General features: G+C 35.9%; 1 protein-coding gene across 15 annotated transcripts in view; it reads right to left on the reverse strand.

The window, feature by feature from the left end:
• Positions 1 to 805: 805 nt before the first annotated feature.
• RHOT1 (ras homolog family member T1) overlaps positions 806 to 23948 on the reverse strand; it is a 61499-nt gene continuing 38356 nt past the window's right edge. For 4 of the 15 annotated variants that reach the window (XM_043903086.1, XM_043903088.1, XM_043903089.1 and 1 more), the window contains exons 13-22: positions 23256 to 23401; positions 21883 to 21983; positions 19804 to 19934; positions 19082 to 19165; positions 17935 to 18054; positions 16531 to 16733; positions 15373 to 15468; positions 13550 to 13672; positions 3330 to 3473; positions 806 to 1907 (exon numbers count right to left, since the gene is read on the reverse strand). In XM_043903086.1, coding sequence (XP_043759021.1) covers positions 1790 to 1907; positions 3330 to 3473; positions 13550 to 13672; positions 15373 to 15468; positions 16531 to 16733; positions 17935 to 18054; positions 19082 to 19165; positions 19804 to 19934; positions 21883 to 21983; positions 23256 to 23401 — 1266 coding nt within the window. In that variant the 3' untranslated portion in view covers positions 806 to 1789. The other 11 variants (XM_043903098.1, XM_043903096.1, XR_006341181.1 and 8 more) reach the window with 10 other exon arrangements.

Below are 23948 nucleotides of genomic sequence, written 5' to 3' on the forward strand. Positions count from 1 at the left end.
CCTTTTGGGCAAACTACCTTCTTCCCTCTGTTTCTCACAAACACAACAATCTACAAAGCATATTCATGTACAGTAACATTTCAGTCGGAACAAGGAAGAACTTGGAAGGAAAGAATTAACCGAATTGGAAGCTGTGTAACTTAAATTTATTTGGTAAATGAGGAATTCTCAGGAAATAATGAAAATGAGGAGTCACCAGACTTTTCTTCACTCAATTCTCCTTTTCCTCAGATTCAGAATGAAAATGTGAGGGAGGGAGATGGGGAAGTGAGCAGGTGAGCATGGCACGTAATATTTTACAAGCTTATAGCTAGTAAATTATATTGTTACTAGCTGCTCAAGGAATGTGATCTTCGGAGAAAACACTCCTCAGAATGGCAAAGGGGGGGGAATCCATGTTAAAGGAGAAAATAAACATGTAAATCATAGTAGTAAAACTACATCTGTTAGGTATGTGTAGGGAAAAACAACTGCCCTTTCCTAAGAACAGATTTCCCCACAACTTTAAAGTAGATTTCCTCCTATACATATATTTGTCTTCTTTCCTAATAAGTATTATCTTTCTGTATAAAAAATAATTTGCAAGATAAGAAAGACAGAAACCAGAGGAATTTCATTTCACCTGTACAGAAATAATTACTTTTTTCCCCCCTTTTTTGGCCACACTGTGTGGCTCGCAGGATCTTATTTCCCTGACCAGGAATTGAACCCCGGGCGACAGCAGTGAAAAGGCTGAGACCGAACCACTGGACCACTGGGGAAATTCCCAGAAACATTTACTTTCATGAGACAAAAAACTCAAGAGCACAGTACACAGCAGTTATTTATTTAAATACTTGAAAAGGTCAATGATGGAAAAAATAGGTTTATCATGAGAGTTTATATTCATCAGATTTATTTTACCATTTAAAAAAGTGCTGCTTCTAGGCTATCCTAGCCAGGTATAGAACAATTCATGACACATGCAGCTACTGTAATATACTATAATAGACACAGCCATTATAGAACAATTTACACTTTGGGAGGAAATTCAGTAGTAGTAATGGTGACTGTTTATTTAAACTAAAAACATTGATAATATACAAATCTGTTTTCTCTTTTGATTCAAAGGGCTATAAAATTCAACATACTGACAAAGGAAGCAACATAATCACACGAGTGACGCCTCTGCTAAGTGCCTTGAGCTTTCTCCTCCCTCAGAGGAGAGCCTCACGTTCAACTACACAATTTTTAGACTGCACGATGACTTCAAGGCTGGCCTACCATAAGGGACGGGACTGAAAGAAAGTCATGTTTTTTAAAAACGGAGAGAAAATGGCAAATTGTGCCTTGTGTACTCAAAGTACCCAAAGATCATTCTGAATAAATGTGAAATAAATAAGTGATCGATGAGTAAAATACAATCTCAGAGCTGACTTAAATCTAGGAGAGTGAGCCAGCTGAGCACTAACAATATCATGTCGAAATGTCCAGAAACATAGTTTCTAGAACTCAGTCTGGGAGACCATATCTTGTCTGAATATGTACATTATTTACAAAATATTCCCTTTTGGCCTCTGAAAGTTAGCCATTTTAGTTTGGCTGTTAAGCTGTTTCTTTCCATATGCTAGCCAATACTGTAGTTATAACTATCATTAAAATACTCTTATGCATGAATTACAAATATTAATAAAGTAACTCTGCAATGTATAAATATCTCAATATTTCTAGTGGAATTTAAAGCATTCAGAATGTACATAAAAGTATTTGTTTTTGGTAGGGCCAGTATCTCTTTTTTTTTTTTTTAAAATCATCGCTGTTTCAGTAATGCTTTGTACATGGCAAAGCCCAAAACTGCAAAAACAGTAGCACCAAAACTTGCTCGAAGCCAAAACGTGGAGCTCTTGAGGTCAGCTTGTGTCACGTGCCTGTAGTCAAAAAATATAATTAATGTTTAAAACATGATTAGTATGAAAAAAACACTTATGTGGATAGTCTATTTTTAGGGAAGTATTAGCACACTTGTCAGACTAATTGCATACAGTAATGGTCACCAAAAGCATTTGTCAATAAGGCCATATGTACACTGCTTAGATAGTCACTGTCTTAAGACATACTGTAGACATTTGGGAGTAAACAACATCTAAAATGTTACAAATTTTCTTCACAAGGGAAATGGAGAACTTAGACAAATCAACCTGCCGCTTTTTAAATACCAGCATGGTCCTTCAAAATGAGAGGTAAGACTGCAACCACACAATTTTGAGTCAATTTCATGGAATCTCCTGTCCCCAGGAACCAAAACCTATCTTGTAAGCAGTTAAGTGACAAGTGACAATACTTTTCTAACAGCAATGCTTAAAATCAACTTTAGAAACACTGAGTCCCATAAAAATTTACGAAAAAAAATCCCAAAAGGGGAGGGGGAAGATTTACCAGTTTGCATTAATTTGGTTACTGCTGATTAAAGAAAGAAGAAAAAACAAACAAACCAAACTCTGGTATTAGTCAGACAGGCAGTGACAATGGTACCAACCAAAGGACATAATGTAACATGATGGACTGAAAGGTAAATGACACAAAAGAAGCCATATTATGCATGACAAGAACCGGGACAGCCTGTACCACAAACTGAGTTTGTGAGCATGCTCAGTTAATAACACTGCTAAGCACCCCCAAGGGTCTCAAGTATGACAGCTTACCATAAAGAAGATTAAGCTTTAAAGAAAAAGTTGGAACAGTTTATTCAACTGTCACAGAAGGTTTAGTTAAGTGAACACAATTGAAGTGATGTAGAAAACTTACAGGATTAAGAGTTTAGAGAAACTGTCTAGGTTATTTTACAACTGAACTAATAAACAGATTTGAAGCAAGAGTCAGACATCATTAAAAGACCAAGACACTGACACAAGCAAAAGAGTTAAGAGCCAAGAATATATAAATTGTACAAAACTACTTTGCCTCAGTAATAGTCAAGAGTCAACAATCAGATTAGTTATCACACAATGCAATCTGTACATCCCTAAGAAGCAAGGCTGTTTTTAATACAAGCAGAGTGCTCCATGCCTTATCACCACAGGGAAACAACACAAAGTACTCCAATTCCTTATCCTCCCCAGTTTCTATTTTTAAAAAAGTCACTCCTTACATAATTATCATTTTACAAAGCAAAGTGATAACACAGATTCATGCCACCTTGCACGTTAGTTCTTCCAACAGGCAGTGTTTCATTAAAAAGAAAAAAAAAAAAGAGTTAGGGAAGAAAATACTTAGGTTTTTTAGTTTTTTCTAGTTTTTCCAACAGGAAAAACTCCAACATAGCCAACCCCACTGGTTGTGGGAAATGTTACCTGGCTTCAAGAAAAAGTGGACCGTGAGATGACTCCATGAAGATGGAATCTTCTACAGAGCTGACGGCGTGCACCTGGTGAGTAATACTGCCTTCGTCGTCTGCTAACAGCATGGCACCCCACTCAGCTACCCGGGCTCTTAACCTTTTATACACATGCACACAGTTTGCAGTTCACAGCACAGCTCACAAAAGAAGGGGACTGAAATAATATCTCTTGATTAAACATCCCACACATAAACTGAGTTGCCACCCTATTATATGATGCATCTGATGATTTCTATATTTAAAATGAATTTATCCTCTAGAATATTGCCAAACTAAAAAAAAAAAAATCTATCTATATATACTCTTTTAAAACATTCACATACCATGCAGGGAAACCTAAGGCTGTTATATACCTTCTCTGTGTATCCCCCAGAGGCTGGTCTTGGTATATCTGAAAGACTAAGAGAAGCCCTTGAAACCAATACTACAAATAGTACTTGACAATATTCGGTGACTAGAAGTACTTACTCAAAATGAGGCTAACAACTATTAGTCATGAAGTTGAGAGATGCTTCTAATTTCTGATTACTAAAAACTACAAACATATATCTGTAAAAAAAAAAAAAAAAAAAGAGTAAAACATCCCAAACTCTGACTGTCATGGTCCTATGACGAGAGTTTCAAAGTTTACAACTCCAAGTCAGCAGAGACGCAGAGGACTGAAAGTGAGAACATGGGCTCAAAGAGCATCAGAGTTCTGCTTCGGCTTCGGTCTCTCTGATTTTCATGCGTCTTCACTAACAGAAAATATTTTTACACTTAATTTTTTTTTTACACTTAATTATAAAGTAAGTGTAAAACGGGGTTAGGATTAATGTTAGCTATAGTGACATTAAAATCAGTGAAAATAGTTTCCCATAAATATGCTTCAAGTATGGAATCTGTTAGCACAGCTAACTCCCTTTGCTATTGCTGTGGTTGTGTGGCTTTTTTTTTTTTCTACACTGTGTGGCATGCGGGATCTTAGTTCTCCATCCAGGGATCAAACCCACAACCCCTGCAGTAGAAGCAAGGGAGTCTTAACCACTGAACCAACCACTGGGGAAGCCTCTCCTTTTGTTGTATTTTGAGAAGTAGTACCATTCATGAAATAATATATTCTGCCTGACTTTATTGCTTAGCTTTCTTTTGCATTTCCAGACAGTAATTATTACTTTTCCCTAAGCTATAGTACAGCCTTCAATAGGCAAAACAGTGCTTCATATTTATAGATGAGAAACAATATAGATACATGCTCAATATACAGCTAGTTTAAATCTCAAGGCCACCATTAACTCATAAAGTATATTTCAATGACTCCACTGATGTTACAGTAGATGTTTAAGATACTTTTAGACATGGAAAACTACTTTTTAGACAGAAAGCTACTTAGAGAATTATTTTACACTTTTACCATATGCATTTAAAAGCTACATTAACCAGGCTCTATTTATAAGGAAAACACATTTATAATGGAAGGAACATTTGCATTGTCTGCCTAACAACACCTGAATAGACAAGAGTGTGATCTTAATTGTACCCCATAAGTGTGAAGAACTGAGCCATGCTTGTCATTTCAGGTCTCAAGCAGAAGCAGAGTAATAGTTTCAAAAAGCTGCTCCCTAATTCATGTCTAAACTCAAGCAAAAAGCAATTCTTCCACAATTCTTTCCAAATGACTCATATAAAATATCTTGGAATAAATTATAATGTCTTATTGTATATTTTTTCTTAAGTTTTTCTGGCTATTAAAAAAGTAATATAAGCACATTATATGAGAAAATGAAAGTAGGAAGGAAAAAAATCACTTAGAGTCACCTAAGGCAACTAAATGAAATTTGTGGTATTTCCTTTTAGACTTTTTAAAATGTATTTCTTACATAGCTGCAAGCACAATGCATATAATTTATATATTTTATATCCTTTAAATATATTACATAAGGTCTTTTCCATGAATTATAGAAACATCCTTTTAAATAGATGCATTATATTTTTATTGGCGGTTATCTCCATTTACAGATATCTGTAACTTAAGTGATAAACGCTATTTTACATAAGATTTTTCACTACATTTAAAGGTTTCCTTAACACAGACTTCCCCAAAATGAAAATTACAGGGTCAAAAATGTGTGTGTGTGTGTGTAAAAAAGTTCTTTTTTTCCAATCTATTGATATACCAGAATCACACATTTCTCTATTGTATGTGGAATAAAATAATTTAGGTTCAGCAGTATCTCTTTTCACAACGTAAGAAATAATGACTAAGTGGTAAAATATAACCTTAATTAATTGTATGAAGCTTGCTACAGCTTTTGAGTTCTTAGGCAGAGAATCCCTGTGTCCTGAATGCTGGCTTTCTGGCTTAAAAGTGCTCTGGGCCCATACATCAGTCAGATAACAAGCGCTCTTTGACCCAAGTGTGGAAGCAAACCAACAAGTTTGGACCTGGGTATTATTAAGGCTGCTACTTAATAAAGCAGAAAGAAGGAAATGTTTCCAAAATTCAGGCAATAAAGAGGTAAATTAAAACCTGTGTGAAGGTCGCAGAAGGTGTGTAACAGACCAAAATTGCTATGTACCTTTACAAAGAATGCCTTAAAGAAGGCATACAACATGCTCTGATTAACTCTGCAATTTACAATAAATATAAGAATATTAACTAAAATCTTTATGGGGTTCAGTGTATTTAACCAATAATAAAGGGAATGTTATCAATTGCAATGTTCAGAATCATAAAATAATCAAATCCTTTATAAAGGGCTCAATGGAACTAAACCTATTCCAGCTATTCCCAAATAGGTATTTTTAATTTTGTTCTCTATAATGTGTTACAAGACTTTATATATGAGGTATAAAAACTATACAGGCATACCTCAGAGATATTATGAGTTCAGTTCCAGAACACTGTAATAAACTGAGTATTGCAATAAAGTGAGTCAGATCAACTGTTTGGTTTCCCAGTGCATAGAAAATTATGTCTCTGCTATACTGTAGTCTATTAAGTGTGCAATAGCATTATCACTAAAAAAACAACCATACACATACTTAATTTAAAAATACTATAAATATCGCTAAAAAAATGCTAACGATCATCTGAAAATGCAGTTACCACAAGCCTTCAATTTGTAAAAACCACAGTATCTTTGAAGCACAATAAAGCACAGCACAATAAAATAAGGTATACCTGTACTGCAGAGACCTAAATGTCTGCAAAAATTAGAATCTGAGGCAAGAGGAGAATTCAGAAAGGTCCAGCTATCAACTAATCTAGCCTTAGACTGCAGGCTATTATGCAGAGGAAAGAAAAGCTCAATAGTACATACTCAAAAGCAGTGAAGCTAGGAGACTGTGGAAGAGTACCGCCCAGTCACTTTTATCAGTCCTCCCATACAACTTCTCAGAAATAAATTTGAACTTCCTATTTTTTATTCTTCTATCTCACCACTTCACCCTTCCCAAACACAACTCCGAGGTGTGCAAAGGCACTAAAAATGAATGGTTTCCTAGTTTTATAATTCTTCCCATACATGTATCTCAGGTATGCATTTTTAAGTTAATACTCTGAAACAGTCTATGCAACTGTAATGCATGTAACCTAAAGTTAACTAGGGTTCACAGATATCATACATAGCTTTTTCCTATCTGCAATCTCAAACTGAAAATTACACTGAGGTCATCGAAACTATAGTTAAATCTTTTGTTTTTCAACTTTAAAACAAAAATGTCTCTGGATCTCCCTGCTTTTATTCCTCTCCTCCCTGTTTTATGTTTCTTCCTGGTGAAGTAGTTTTTTATATTTATCTCTAATAATAATGCCATTACTGTTAATTATAATTTTAATAATGACACTTCTCCTAGTTGAACAATTCATACCTAGTAGGTATGAAATATTTTAATATTTCTCAAAATAGGTTAAGAATAGTGTTCAACAAAGATGAACTGCAACACAGATCATAAGAAAGCTGTTAACTGAGCATGCCTAAACAGTAACAAACTTAGGAAAAGGACACAGGTGTGCAATGTCAAGAAATGCTTCACCAAGCATTAGAGGAATAAAAATTCACAGATGACTGTAGATACATGGGAAATAAATAAAGTTTATATGTTAACTACTGATCAAGGTCGGAATAAGCAAACTCCACTCTGTGGTGTCCTTCAAAATACTAATCAAATGGCAAAAAATTTTAAAACTATAAACAGCAGCAACTTACTTCACAAGAATCTATAACACAACTCTGGTGCAATTTTAAAGGTATGACCATGTATATGTATTCAAATTCAAAGAAAAGCCTTGTAAGGACCTTTCATATAAATATAAAAGTTTCATATGAAATTAAAACACAGGATGCACTTCCTTAAAATACAGTATTTTACTGTAACATAGTATCTTATGGACTCTTATGTTCCCGATGGAATCTCTGTAACATTAAGATTTCTAGGAAATCATCCTCTTTATAAGGCGATCCTGTGAAAGGCAGGTCATTCTGGTGTGACAACTGTAAAACACCTTTCTTCAAAAATAGAGTTCCTATATTAAGTAACATGACTTTAAGCAATGTGGAAGAGCTTAGGTGATTAGTAAAGTAATAAGGGCAAATGAAGTAAGTCATTAATGAATGGATTAAAATAAATGTCTCATGGATCCAATTTTTAAAAATACATTAAAAAGCAGAGTAAAAAAATACATGGGTATGACTGTCCATCATACTCAGTGTGGAGCAACACACTTTGTTGCTAAAGTAAAATACTGTTACCAAACTTAGGAAGTAATAGGAACAAATAATCAAATAATAAACACATAATACAAAGAAATAAGAGAACCAAAATATGTATCAAAGAAAACTATACCAAAACGATAAATTGTAAAATAAACAATATGATTAAGCTACAGGTTAGGAAAAATGGGAGGACTATACACTGAAACACAGCTGGGAAAAGGATCAAGAAGAGTTAAAAAATGACTAGATGGCACAGACAAACAAGTCAAAGTGAACATCTAAAGGAAGGGACAAACTAAAGTGCTGGCTAGAGTACACTGGTGCACTTAGAGTACACTAGTGCACTAGAGTACACTGGCACACTAGAGTACACTGGTACATTTGGAGTACACTGGTACACTTAGAGTACACTGGTACATTTACAGTACACTGGCACACTAGAGTACACTGGCACACTAGAGTACACTGGTGCACTTAGAGTACACTGGTACATTTACAGTACACTGGCACACTAGAGTACACTGGCACACTAGAGTACACTGGTGCACTTAGAGTACACTGCACACTAGAGCTGCACTTAGAGTACACTGCACACTAGAGCACACTGGTGCACTTAGAGTACACCGCACACTAGAGCACACTGGTACACTGCATATTAGAGCACACTGGTGCACTTTAGAGTACACTGGTGCACTAGAGTACACTGGTACACTGCACACTAGAGCACACTGGTACACTAGAGTACACTGCACACTAGAGCACACTGGTGCACTTAAGAGTACACTGGTGCACCTAGAGTACACTGGTACACTTAGAGTACACTGGTACACTAGACTACACTGCACACTAGACTACACTGCACACTAGAGTACACTGAACACTAGAGTAGAGCAACATCCTCATGCAAAGCAAAGTGTGCTGAAATTAGAACAATAAATGCTTAATAGACTAAAACCCTGGAGAGTTCAAACCAACAAGCAAGACCATTCCTACAGAGTTCATTTTAACACCTTTAGATTTAAGAGGTATTTATAACTAAAATATAATCACAAGGTATTTTTCTCCAATAACGTGATTTGCATGGATTGAAATGAAAGCATTGCCAAAGACTGAAATCATCTGGCCACATATGAATCACCCTCCAAATGTATTTAAATTCAAATAATTCCAGCTATTCATAAATTGTTCTCAAGAAAAACATAAACCTATCCAGATCTAAAGGCTGAGACCATAATTACTAAAGAACAAAGTCATACGTCAGATATGTAGTTAAAACACTTCTCATACATGTTGAAACCAATATTCATTCAATTAAAGTTGAAAGAAAAAAAATTTTTATTACTACTTTCTACTTGAAATATGTCATGATGGTCAATTAGCTAAAAACAAAAACAAAAAAAGACAATTTTTTCTGGTCAAAGACAGGGGAAACATGGACAATTTCAGAAATCTTGGAACTGTTGAAACTGCCTAAGTGTAAATTAATTAATTTGACATAGATCCTCTCAGATCAGGTTTTGTTAGCATAAGGCACTAAGGTCACTGAAAATATAATCAAAGTTTAAAAAATTTTAACATAATATTTAGAAAGGTATTTAAATACATGTCTAGATTTTCATATTTGTATGAAATTTCACCCCAGCTCACAGCAGGATCCTATCTAACGCAGGTATTTAAGTACTTGAATGAATAAATCAAAGTGGTGGGAGAATGACATAAGGGGAGGATGTGGGCCCAAACACATATTATCTGGAAGTAATTTCTAGTTTGGTGATCAACATTTTTATGAGCACATTAAAACAATGTACTAACTTGAGAACAGCATGCATATACCAATATTTGTTTATTAATTTCTTTGCAGACATTTAACAAAATTTTTGGCTTAAAGGAAAAATTTTAAATTGCTCATTTACACTTCTAAACCAAATGCTAGGCACAGAAGATTTCTAAAACCAAAGACCTAAGGCTTATTGAGTAAGAAATCCTCCCTATTGAATGAAAAGTAAAAAATCCTTGTATGACTTTTACTCAATTACTAAATCTTTTTCCATTTATGTAATATTAAGATATACCTGGCACAGCAAACCAATGGTGAAGAAAGTGGTTCCATTCTCACTCCACCAATGAGATTACTTTTTCAAGTTTTTAAAGAGAAAGGAGTAAAACTGTATGTGGGGGGTGTTTGTAAAAGAAATTTTCATTCCTTAGGTGTACTTTTTTTTTTTGGTCTGCATTTTCACAACTCTAGGCTATGTCTTAAGACTGAAGTTACAAACTGGTGGCCTATAAACATGTTTTCTTTGTTCTGATTAATACTTTGAATTTTTAAAATTTCATTGCTTTCATTTAAATAGCAGAAATTTTCACATAAAAATCCTGACATCTGATGTCAGAGAATCGGAAGTCCTGGCAATACCACACTTGGACAACGACCAATAGCTGGAGCTGAGACACGGCTGCCTCTTTCAGACAGGACCTGTCATTGTCCCCACCTCTTACTTCTCCTTGGCCACCTTCTTTCATTAATATTATCCATCCAGGCCCTGTAGGCATTTCCATTTTTGGCTTCCACCCTCGCCTACCTGCATCTAACAATCCTTTTGTGAATTAGAAAATTCAATATGGAACTCATAAATTTCCACTGGACTTCTAGAAAATAAATTAGTGAAATACCTACCAGGGAAGAGGAAGGAGTTCTTTGAAAAGTACATGGGTTCCCCTCCTCGTCTTTTTCAATCTTTCCCTTCTTGATTACCACATGTCAGTGATGTATGCTGACATTACCATTAAATTATTTCTAGTTTATAAGTAGGCATGATAAAATGTACTGATTGTTCTTCAAGGATCACTATACAGAGAATTTATGATAAGCAATCTCATCCATTAATGCACACCCAACCTCTTTCACTGGGAAGCTGACTAAACCAACCTAAAACTAAAATTGTCACTGAAGATGCAGACAACAAATCAATCTGCAATTATGTACAATCGAGAACTTCTAGAAGGAAACAGATGGTTTATGATCAGCAATTATTAGGAGCCAGGGTAAGTTCATCAAGAATAAGACACCAAGTAGATGTCACTTTCTACTTATATAAAATTAACACATTGGTTGATCAGAGGAATGTGGTAGAAATTGTAACGATTTCAAAAGAGCTCTCCATGAAATTTCCTGTAAGATAACAAGGTAAAACATGGGCTGGATAATGAAATATTTTTAACTGGCAGAATAATCTTTCCCCCAAAATTCTGAATCTGTGTCACTGGGAAAAGAGTTCTCTAGTAGAGCACTAAAGGGTTTGCTTGCTTGAGCGACCTCACTCTCTAATCGCTTGGTATTTAACATTACTTTTTATCACTAACTTGAAAGATAAAAAACATAGCTACCAAATTTGCAAATAACACAATGCTGAGAAAGATATATAATGGGACAAATGACAGAAACAATGTCTGAAATGACTGAGCTAGAACAAATGGACCGAAAAGAATATGACATTTAATAGAGATATATATGTATCTGCAGTTAGATTCAGAGAGTCAACTAAAAATGTCAAAGACAATTAGAGAGGAGGGTACACTGCTTTAATAACACTTCACATGAAAAAAATCTGATTTCAATTAACCCCAAGATTAATACACATCCACAGTGGGTTGGGGCTTCTACACAGTGAGTTCATGCAGTAGACAGGTGCTGTCCTAACTGTGGAACATGACTGCCCACCGTTATGCAAAGTCAGATTACACTTGAAGCACCATTCTCCATTCTCAGGGGCACTTGTAAAGAGGTACTCTGAACACCTAAGGGGCTTTCAGATGAGGAAAACGAGAAATGATGAGGTCACTAAACCGAGTAAGTTAAGAAACAGCTGAAAGAAATGGGGATGTTCTACCTGGAGAAGAGAAAATTAGGGGAGACATGATGGCCGTCTTCAAATGTCTGAAGGATTGCTATGTTGAAGAGGGAGTAGAATAGTCGTATGTTGTTCTAAAGGGCAGAACTAAAACTAAAGGAGAGAAAGTTAAAGGGCAATCATTTTAGTAAAAAAAAAAAAAAAAAAGCAGAAGCAAAAACCTTCTCCAATGAGGAAAGCCATCAGCAGATAAACAATACTCTCTCAAGAGGGCTCTCAGGAAGTCAGTCTAAGGGGAGGTTAGGCCAGATGAATCCTAGAATCTCTTCCAACTATACCATTTTTGACTCCACAGCTCCTGAATGTTGTTTGGTTTGAACTAGCCTTGCATTTTTTCAGATAGCCATCATGAGAGAATCTGTGTTACTCTTTATAAGGTGCCATTCAAAAGACAAGAGGCAGAACTTCACCACCAAATGAGAGTGGTGATCCCTTCAAAGCAATCACCTGAGACAGCTGCGTTCTTATTCCAGAGCTGATAGTGCTCAAAAAACATCACTGAAACTCTTGTAGGATGCCTGCAGAGTCCGTTTCTGATTCATATAAGATGTAGCCTCACCGTTTAGTAGCCATGTCTACACTGCTGGTGGACACAAACCAGCCTACTCATTTGGTACAGTTCTGGCCCTCAGTGGGAGTCCAACAGTAACCCAAATAAGATTCATTTCTAACCAAAATCTACTTAGCTTGATCATGTGTCTTAATTAAACCCTGCTCCCAATGACATCTGGATGATTTAAAAAACCTATTTCATAAAAATCTGACATTAGATACAAATTAATATTAAAATAATTAGGCTCTTAAATGCTCACAAGATGTAAAATCAATTTGAACAAAGGCAGCATGACTGGAATAAGAACATAACTTCTAAGTTTACTGCTTTGAGGGACTGTATACAACCTATTTTGTTGTTGCTGTTGCTCTTTTTTAAAAGTGTATTATGTTCTAGGCAAACTTCATGTGTTGGGTTCAGTTATAAAGACCTAAAAAACTAGTGCTATAGATCTTTTTCCTTTTCCATATTCCTTTGAATCCTTAAAGTTGGCTATTGTCTTCTTTTCAAATAAATATCCAAGGTACTTAAAAAGTAAAAAAAATAAAATTATAAATAATTTAAACAAGTTTTTCAAACCAAAGACATTGTTCACATTAGTATGGTTTTATAAGTTGTACTATTTTAATACAAGCTGAATACATTATAACATTTGGGATCAATGTCTCTTTTCCTTACTAAAGTCCTAATCTATTTCTGCAACTCTCAGTCAAAAGATTTTCAATTTCCCTACACATTTTTATCCTCTAATTTAAAAAACACTTTAACTTTCTGAATTAAAAAGGCAAAAATCTTACTTTATAGTCCCCTAAATATATCTACTAATTTTTAAACATTGAGGATGATTCCAGAACTAAACATTGTCACCACAGTGAGAATTTTAGTGGAAGTTAGTTGGGCATCAGTTGGCTTGTTGTCTTGGTAGTGAGTATCTATGTAATAAATAGTCATCCACTTTTTTCCTTTTGTATTTTAACAGAATGCCTGGTACCCAGTAAATAAAGTTAAGAACCTGTTAAGAACTGCAGTGAAGATTTTGTTCTTTACAGATTGCAGCAAGTCTGAGTTGAGGAAGCTCTGACAGATGCAAAAGGTACACCTGTTGCAGGTGCACATACAGCGTAACCGGGCATGGCTGCGAAAACACACAGAAGGACAGGAGTTGAGTTCTTACTTACAAATACGGCACAAGTCAGAGTGTGCCAACTTAAAAAAAAAAGACTTAGGCATAAGCAACACTAAGGAAAAGGACAGCGTGGGGCATGCTAAAGTTGTGCAGAATTCCACGTTTACAAAAAATATAATCAACAGCAATAGCTCCCTCCTCCCTCCCTATAGAAAATCTGAGGAAAATCAGCTAACACGTTTGCTTTTTTTGGAGGGGGGATAGAATTATTAGTACAAGAGTTTTAGTGGAATAAATATGCACAGCAATAGATGGCACCCTCATCTAAATCAATAAAAGAAAAACTGAGTAAGCCACAGCATCCACCGAAAGGTCAGAGTTGGCTAGCATTGAAATAACCACCCCCTCCTCCTCCCTCAGGATACACACATGCCTGAAAACCAGGAAGGAGAATAGTGACAAATACACAAAAAAGTCAAAAGACGAGTATGTATATTCAACCTGAGGAGATATGAACATCGTCTTTAATCCTTCAAGCACCATGGCTCCCCAAGGAAATCAAAGTGCTTCATGTATTTCTACTTGAACCCAAAATATGGGGTTAATTTTCATCTGCTACCAGCAGCTAAGTATCTGCTAACATAGCAGCTAAGTATGATAACATGAAACTCTGGGTAAGGGTGTAAAAATCAACAATGGATCCAATTGATCTTAGATAAGAAATTTAGGGAGGCTTTCTGACTCCTTTCTGGTTGAGTGAGTTGCACTAGTTGGTACAGGCACGTGGAGCCATTTAACCTCCACTTAAAAACCAAAGTAGGGGGTCCCCAGTGACTGCTCGGGGGTCAGAGCCACTCAGACATACAAGGCCATCACACCACCCCTCAAGAGGTACTGGCGCAGAACCCACTCAGAAGAGTGCTACCTGATGAATCAATTACATCCCTTCCTGTAACACCTGAACATTTTTTAGAGGCTTCTCTAAAGGAGAAGTCCTTCTCAAAGGACTGGCCCAAACTGACTTGGCTTAGCTTGTGAGATCTGATGAGACCACAGCACACGGTGGCATGGTTGTGGAGATTAGCAGCATCCCAATAATGCCTAATTCTCAACATGAAGAAAAACAAGAATTAATTTTTCAAAAGACTCTTATAGGCTAGAGATACTCCATTTTAAAATTTGACTTGTGATGATGAACACAGCACTGGTACTAAGTCACTGCCAGCTGTCATACTGGAATCCATCTGTTATTTTATAACTGAATCTGACTCTTCAACATACACAGGCTCCGCCCACCAAAAAGGAGGGATGCAAAGTATGCTTAGCAACAGGGAGATGCTTCATGAGAAGTAATTTTGGATTAACCATATAAACAAGTGTCCATGTATGTACATTTATCATATACACACGTGCACACACACACACACACACACTCACAAATATTGCAGTAAAATTTTAAAATATGCAGATCAAAAAACACGGTTGCAGTTATTTACAAGATTAAGATAGTGCATTTACATAGTAAAAAAAAAAAAAGACACCATAGTATACAGCTAGGCAGTAAGACTGACCAAGCAGTGCGTTTCTGGATAATTACTAATTATGGTGAAAGAGATCTGGTCATCTACAAGAAAATGTCAACAAAATTCCACAGAAGCCATAAAGAAAAAGTAACTTACAAAGGAAGCCATAAAGAAAAAGTAACTTACAAAGCAGTTTTTAGAAAGACCCAGATTTTTCTCAAATTCTCTATTCTATCAGTGTTGCCCATGTCTCGGTAGAGTCTGTCTTTGTAATGATCCTCTCTGTAGATAACATACATGAGAGTTTTAAAGCAAAGGTAAAACAGAAATAAGGTTTTGCTTATCTAATAGTAACAGGAATGACTTCTCTTCCAATACAAATAGAATTTCAAGGGTTTGCTGCATTTTTTAAAATGTATTAGTTAATGGAATAGCAATAAAATTAACTCTGCTTTGAAAAATCTGTACAAATTAACACCCTTTTTGAAAAACCTCAGCTTCTAGCAATTTTTGAGTACTACTCTGTTATACTGTAGTTTTCATAAGAAAAAAATAACTTAGAGAATAGCATAATAATAAATAAAATAAACTATGAAGTTCTGAGAAACGCACTGCCTGAAAAACTACCTTGTCACAGAACAGAATTTACACGAACACAGTACTTGAGGAGAATGCCATTAAGAGCCATGCAATTTTAAGGCGGTTAGTAAACTACAAAGATGACCACACTTATGTGCTTGTGCATATGCATGTACAGATATACAATAAATGTACATAAAATTTGTGGCTCATAACACTTAATGTAAAACATTTATATAGAGGGAATTCCAATTACAACTGCTTTTAACAGCACTAAAAAAAGATGTTATATCCTGAATTCAAACATACCCATAATTTAAACAAAGATTCATAAAAGATTTTAGAATCCTTCACATACTCAAAGTCAATTAATCAGCAGAAAAAAATATAAAAATGAAATTTTTGTTCATATGAAAATGCTTTATTAGCATGATGTCAATCCCACTTAATGGTAGTAAGACTTATTTTTTTAATGCTGGGTGAGGGGCTGAGTTTTACTGTACTATCCTATTAAGATAGTTACAGCCTGCTCAAAAATATTCAAATATTGTCATATTATACATACTTTATATAATTATGTTTATACAATTTTATTCTGGTATTCAAACTAAACTTGCATTTACTCAAACTTGTCCCTTCTCATTACTAAGTCTCTGTTGCTGAACAACTTCCATGTGACAGAGATTCCACCCTCATGGCTAACAATGACATGCGATGTTACCACAAACCATGCAACATGAAAATGACGGCAGAGCAAGTACTTACGGGTACATGGCCATCGTTGTCAATTTAACAAAGATATCTTTACTGGGTGCATCAGCAGTATTGCAAGTGAAGGCTTGTGGTGGAGGCATTTTGTGTTTCCTGCAGAAATCAGTAGGTGAAATACTATACTCTTGTTTAACTTCATGCAGGTCTGACTTTGCAGCTACGATTAAGCAAGGTATTCTGCTGTCCATAAAGTGTTGCTATAGAATAAAAAGTGAAATCAAAATCTGATGACAAGCTCAAAAATTACTAAATTTCATTCAAGGGGCACTGAAATTTTTCTCTAGATAGGCAAATCATCCACAGTTTCAGGGAGAAAGTGAATGAAGAGGCAAGGACTGGCAGTTGTCTAGGTCAGTGACATAATAAGACCAGGGCCACTTTTCTAATGCAGATAACGATACAAACCTATAACAATTCTTCAAATTCACTATAATTAAAAAAATTTTTTTAAAAGATCTAATACTTTGAAATAGAAATCTACCTAAATTCTTCTATCCTAAAACACACTATTTTCATTTTTTTATATTACCTCTAGTCCTTAGGGCTTCCCTGGTAGCCCATGACAGTAAAGAATCTGCCTGCAATGCAGGAAACCTGGGTTCAGTTCTTAGACTGGGAAGATTCCCTGGAGATGATGGGCATGGCTACCCATTCCAGTATTCTTGCCTGGAGAATTCCATAGATAGAGGAGCCTGGCGGGCTACAGTCCATGGGGTCACAAAGAGGCATGACTAAGTGATTAACACTTTCACTTTCTAGTCCTTAAGCACTTTCTAGTCCTTATACACACACACACACACAGATATTTACATAGTGGCAGTCACGCTGGATATTACTATTGAAAAATACTGAATTCCCCATGTTTTCAGAATTCAAAACCATTATTTTTAATGACTATATAAATTTCACAGGATCATTTTATCTCAATTTGGTAAACTACCCTCCTATTGTTAGATATGTGGATTATTTCCAGGTTTTTGCTATTAAAAACAATCCTAGAGTAAATTCCTTTGTACATAAAGTTTTTTTACTCTTATTGAATCTTGTTGTAACTTACAACTTTTGAAGCCTCATGTTTATCTCGTTGCTCTATTAATCTCCTTGGTATAATTGGCAATATGTAAACCATGTGCATTCCTAAGAACTTTCACGAATGTAGAGGTTCTTAACCAGGGACGCACATCAGAATCACTTGTAGAAAAAAGTATTTTTTAAAATACAAATGTCTGGGACTGTACCACCTCAGAATGAAACCAGAACCTTTACGGATAGGATGTATGTATCTTTAAAAAGCTCCACAGATAATTTTCTTGCATTTCCTTGGTTAGAAAACACATTACTATTCCATTAAACTCCTTACAAAGTTAAACTTAGTTATGGGCCAAAATTGAAACAAACCTTAAAAATCCTGGCACAGTATTCAAAGGATTTAGGGTTACTGACATCATATACCAGGCACACAACATCACAAAGGATCTCAGCCTCAGTCAAAAATTCAGATTCTGAGATATCATGCAACTTGGAAAAAGAAAAAGACAATGAGAAACGTAAGTATCATAACACTGATGCAAAATTAAAGTCATGATGTTTTATTACTTGCTTAACTTGACTTAATTTAAAAATACTAGTTAAAAAAAATACTAGTTAAGCATAATTTTTCAGGCTCATTAGAAGACACAGAGATAAACAAGTAGCTTTCTGATTTTTGTAGATGAAAAATGGTGATTAACGTCCTACAGAAACTAACATTTAGTGAGTGAGTATAAGTGTGCTGGGTAAGCCCTTAACATGCATTCTCTACCTACTAAAGATAACAAACAGGTTACAGAGATTAGGTCAACTGCCAAAGATAACTCAAACCAAAATTTGAATTCAGATGATTCCCAGTGGGAAGCCTAGGTGGCGCAGTGGTAAAGAATCAGCCTGCCAAGCAGGAGACCTGGCTTCACCCCTGGGTCAGGAAGATGCCCTGGAGAAGGAAATGATAACCCACTCCAGTATTCTTGCCTGGAAATTCCATGGACAGAGAAGCCTGATGGGCTACAGCCCACGGGGTGGCAGAGCTGGACATGACTGAGCACATACACACGACTCCCAAGTCTTTTTTCTTTCTACCACACCACTCTTCCTCCCCACCAATCAAAAACACAAAGCAAAGGATGGTACATTAAGGTTATCACTGACCACAGATAAATTACCACACACCTGCACTAAAACCTTCAAACTAATTTCTAGTCAACAGTAAAGGATGTAATTTTAAAAATATAAATGAAAGAAAGAGCAAAGTGGATTGCATTTTTTTTTTTTTACTTTTTTATGGTGGTATTACATACACGTAAGCACACAAATAGATAAATTTTTACTTGTATCTACACCCATGTAATCACCACACAGATTTAAGAGAATTAAAATTAAATCTAATGACTAAGTCAGGTAGAAAAATAAAACCACACAAAAGCCGTTAAATCAAATCCAGTTATGTTCTCAAAGAGTCATTTAAAAAATGTACCCAATAATTAATAATCTTTATATGCAGAAAACTTACCAACAAATATTTCTCTTGTCCATAGACATAAACAGTGTTAATTGCATAGTATGATTTATGATCATCGCGAATTTTCTTCTGCCTCTGAAAACAACCAAAAATCTCAGTATTTACAGTAAGAAATCACAGTAACCAGTTTTCATCAGCACATGTACTTGTGTATATGTGTGGGTGTGTTACCGAAAAAAGGATATTCTTCCCTATGCTATATATTATTTATCAGTACAAAGAGCATATTGATTTTGTTTCTTAGTTCTTAGGCTCTAAAATAAGAGATGCATTTGTTCTGTAGAAAGGGAAAGCAGTAGCTGACAAGGAAGTAAACTGCACTCACTGAGCCACCTGCTGGCAATTCTCATTACACTAGGATTTGGCCTGCTATTTCACCTGAAAATATGTCAACCTCTTTACTCAAGGCAGTCGTCACAATCAGATGTCAGCAATGTAGAGTGCTACCTTTACTTCATGCCAAGCCCTGTGTCTGATACTTTCGTATGTGTATTTATTTAATCTCCATCTAAAAGTTAAAAAAAAAAAAAAACGATGGCTAACACCAATGAAGCAAAGATAAAGCTAGTTCAAAGAGATTACTGTTACATTTTAGTTGTACTTTACTATTACACCTATGTATCATCTAAAAAGGTCAATGGTTATGAAAAAATTATGTAAACACATGACTATAAAAATCCACTGAGTAAAGTTCTAACTTTCTGAGCTCTCACCATTAAGTTTCTTCCAAGAAGAGCCTGAAGAACTCCACTTTTCCCACAGTTTTTCATCCCAATTACATTACATCGGAACACGTTTCTTTGAGTTTGCTTTTTCTGAAGGTCTATCTTTTTATCTCTTGTTACTAAAAAGGAAAATAAAAAGCTAATTATGTACCACGTACACTCACTGAGCCTTCACTTCGCCTTCTGCAAAATATGATACTGCTATTTATTATTATTATTTTTTTTACAATATTTATTATTTTTATGAAACATTTGATCAGTAAACAAACTGTATGATAGCCAACCTGTATGTTAAATGAAGTACAGAAGATAACACAGAAGGGCCTCTTTAGTGAAAAAGGTACATTTCTGAAAGTCAGTTACAACTGACTTTTTCTAGTAACCACGTATTTATTTTATCATCAAATAAATAGTACCTTTACATAAGAAAACAGTATCCCCAAAAGGAACAAAAATTACAATGAATGTAGCACACACTGCATCGTAACAAATTATAAACTGAAAGATGCCACCTCAAAACCTTACTCTTTTGGGTCTATAAACAGAAAGGTGATAGGCACTCTAAATTTCCAAGGTAAATCTGTAAAAGAGGCAGTGCTGAAAATAATCTTGTATCAGCAGTGCAACGGGCATCTTTCTTGAGGGAAAGAGACCTCCTTAAGCTGCACCCAAAGATTTGACTACAAGAAAGCTCACCAGAGACACTATTTATAGTAGCAGAACACTGAAAATGATAAAAAACACAAAATTATAGAATAGTTCAGTAAGTTATACACTATCCATATGATGATACATTATATAATATTAAAGATATATAAAATACACTTATTGATAACGGAAATACGTCCACAATATTTTGTTGAGTGAAAGAACCTCATGCTGGCTAATTAGTTCCTTATTCTTTGGTGCTGAAGTAAATACTGTCTAATTGGTTAAGTATTTTAAAGGGTACTTGCTCTGTCAATTTCACATAAGCTGTCGTCTTGTAACAGGGCTTCCTGTAAGATATGTGCCTATTTTTTCCCACTAATTAGGATATAAAAATTTCTTGAAATGATCAGTTCCCTAATTTATTATTTCATATTACATCTATATATTTTTTAAGTGGAGCACACTGTTTGGCAAGGATGCCTGTTTAACATTACAAAATCTGTAAAACATTTATTAATGTGGTAAAAAGTTATAAAACTGAGATGCACAATCACTTCAATATCAGGATCATGCATTAATACCCATTGTTTTTAATGTTTGAAGAAAATTAAAACACAAGAGGGACTGTAAATACTTTTAATGCCTATCAGTTCAGTTCAGTACAGTCGCTCAGTCGTGTCTGACTCTTTGCGACCCCATGAATCGCAGCACGCCAGGCCTCCCTGTCTATCACCAACTCCTGGAGTTTACTCAAACTCATGTCCATCAAGTCGGTGACACCATCCAGCCATCTCATCCTCTGTCGTCCCATTCTCCTCCTGCCCCCAATCCCTCCCAGCATCAGGGTCTTTTCCAATGAGTCAACTCTTCTCATGAGGTGGCCAAAGTATTGGAGTTTCAACTTCAGCATCAGCCCTTCCATTGAACACCCAGGACTGATCTCCTTTAGGATGGACTGACTGGATCTCCTTGCAGTCCAAGGGACTCTCAAGAGTCTTCTCCAACACCACAGTTCAAAAGCATCAATTTTTTGGCGCTCAGCTTTCTTCACAGTCCAATTCTCACATCCATACATGACCACTGGAAAAACCATAGCCTTGACCATACAGACCTTTGTTGGCCAAGTAATGTCTCTGCTTTTTAATATGCTATCTAGGTTGGTCATAATGCCTATAGCCTTTCCTAATTTTCATCCATGAAGTACCCTCAGGGGTAGACTAGAAGTAAAACCTTTACTCTTTCTTTCTTGATAAACAAGAAATCAAGCATTTCAATTCAAAGGAGATTGTCAAATCATGGGCAAACAAGAGTACAGACAGGAAGACTAATGAAGATGCATTTATTTTCACTCTTTTTACATATGAAACTGGAATCTTGAAAAAAGAAAAATCTAATTAAGGGTATTTACACACTTACCTGTGATGGCTGAAGCCTGAGATTCTTGTTCAGTCAATATTGAATAACCTAGATAACCCAAATACTCCAGGCACCGCTGTACATCTAAATAGGTTGTGAGCCTAGGAAAAAGTTGAAAATGCAGGAAGTTTCTAAAAGAATATCTATTTTAAAAAATCACAACAGCTCAAATAGCTTTAACACCAGACCGAGATAATTTTTGTCAGACTGCTTTAATTTCCCATGTGCCCAACCATGGCTCTTCCTACTGTGACATTCTTAGGGTAGAGAAGAAAGAGGAAATGCAACATAAGGGGTGGAGGGGGTTCTTGTATCTACTCCATCGGCCTGGAAAGAGCAAAGCCACACAGACGAGCAGTGAGCACCAAGAGCACCCAGTGCTCTAGGCAAGATCTAAAGCACAGATATTTTGTTATCTGCTTCCCAAGTCACATACTGTACTGCAAATACTGGCTAGTTAAGGACTTAATACTGAAAGGGTTTGCAAAAGGTGCAAAACTAAAAGAATGAAAGGCACTTGAAATTAATTAGCCTTTCTTATGAGTTGAAAAAAGAGACCAGATCCTAGTGTTGAGAAAGTTATTCTCACCAAGGCTAAAGCATTAAATCATTATGCACAAGCAGAGGATTTTCCTATCGCCCTAGACAATAGGTCAACTTTGCTGTAACTAGACTGTAGACACCCTCACTAAGCCTGAGTGCATTCAAAGCAAACAACAATCCCTCAAAGTGTCTTCCACTTTGTAAAATATGCTCTCCCCACATTCCAAAAAATATGAGTTTCCCAGATGGTGCTAATGGTTAAGAATCTGTCTGCCAATGCAGGAGATAGAAGAGACTAGGGTTTGACCCCTGAGTCAGGAAGATTCCCTAGAGAAAGGCATGGCAACCCACACCAATATTCTTGCCTGGAGAATCCCATGGACCGAGGAGCCTGGCGGGCTACAGTCCATGGGGTTGCAGAGAGTCGGACATGACTAAAGTGACTTAACACACTCATATTCCAAAAATAAAAGGATTGTGCAGTAACAGTGATGATTTCTATTCCCTTAACCAAAAAAGTATCAAAACACAACATTGCAAATCAACTATACTCCAATAAAATTGTTTTTAAAGTATTAATGTTCAGTTCCATTTTGATATTACTATTTCCTTGGACATAATCCAAAAGCAACCACATCCCTTCCTGATAAATTTATAAACATCTATAGTTCATCTTAGAGATAGCAGTGGCACTATGTTAATAAATCCTGCTCACAGCTAAGATTGAAGCATTTCATAAGATCTGACAAATTCACAAAATAATGCATGTAATGCACCACAATTTCAAAGCAGCTGTAACTCTAGAGGAAAGAAGTGAGCTCTATACTCACGTCCACTGGGAAAGGAATCCCTGGTAGGTTATCCAGCCTTTTTCATTTGTACAAACTGTGTTATTCACATCTGGCCCCCAAGGTATGTAAGGGAAAACTTTAAACAAATCTTTAAGCTCATCAGGTGACAAAGCACAGTCTCTATCCTGAAGATACACAAGGAAGTATACATAATGTTTAGATATCTAAGAGGATAATTCCCGAACACAAGAGCCTCCTAATCTTGTAAAGCTATGCTTCCAAAAACCCATGAAAATAAATTTTACATTTTATCAAGAAAACTCCTTGCATGCATGTACAGAAACCTATGCAAGAATCTATCAGAAACTAGACCTTTTCATCTTGAGAAAATAATAAAGTAAATAAGAAAAAGTATTTTTGCTACTTTTAAGAGCTTTTGAATAATTTTTGGCTCTGTGACATGAGCAGGGCTGGTGGTAAAGAATACGTCTGCCGATGCAGGAAGCGTAAGAGACATGGGTTTGATCCCTGGGTCAGGAAGATCCCCTGGAGAAGGAAATGGCAACACACTCCAGTATTCTTGCCTAGAGAACCCCCTGGACAGAGAAGCCTAGTGGGCTAGAGTCCATGGGGTCGCAAAAAGCCGCACATGACTGAAGCGACTTAGCACACATGACATGAGCACCCAATAGCTCAGGGAATAGAGCTATGTTATTCACAGAAAAACATTTT

This window comes from Cervus elaphus, chromosome 5 (genome assembly GCF_910594005.1).
Source record: "Cervus elaphus chromosome 5, mCerEla1.1, whole genome shotgun sequence".
In the NCBI taxonomy this organism is placed as follows: Eukaryota; Metazoa; Chordata; class Mammalia; order Artiodactyla; family Cervidae; genus Cervus; species Cervus elaphus.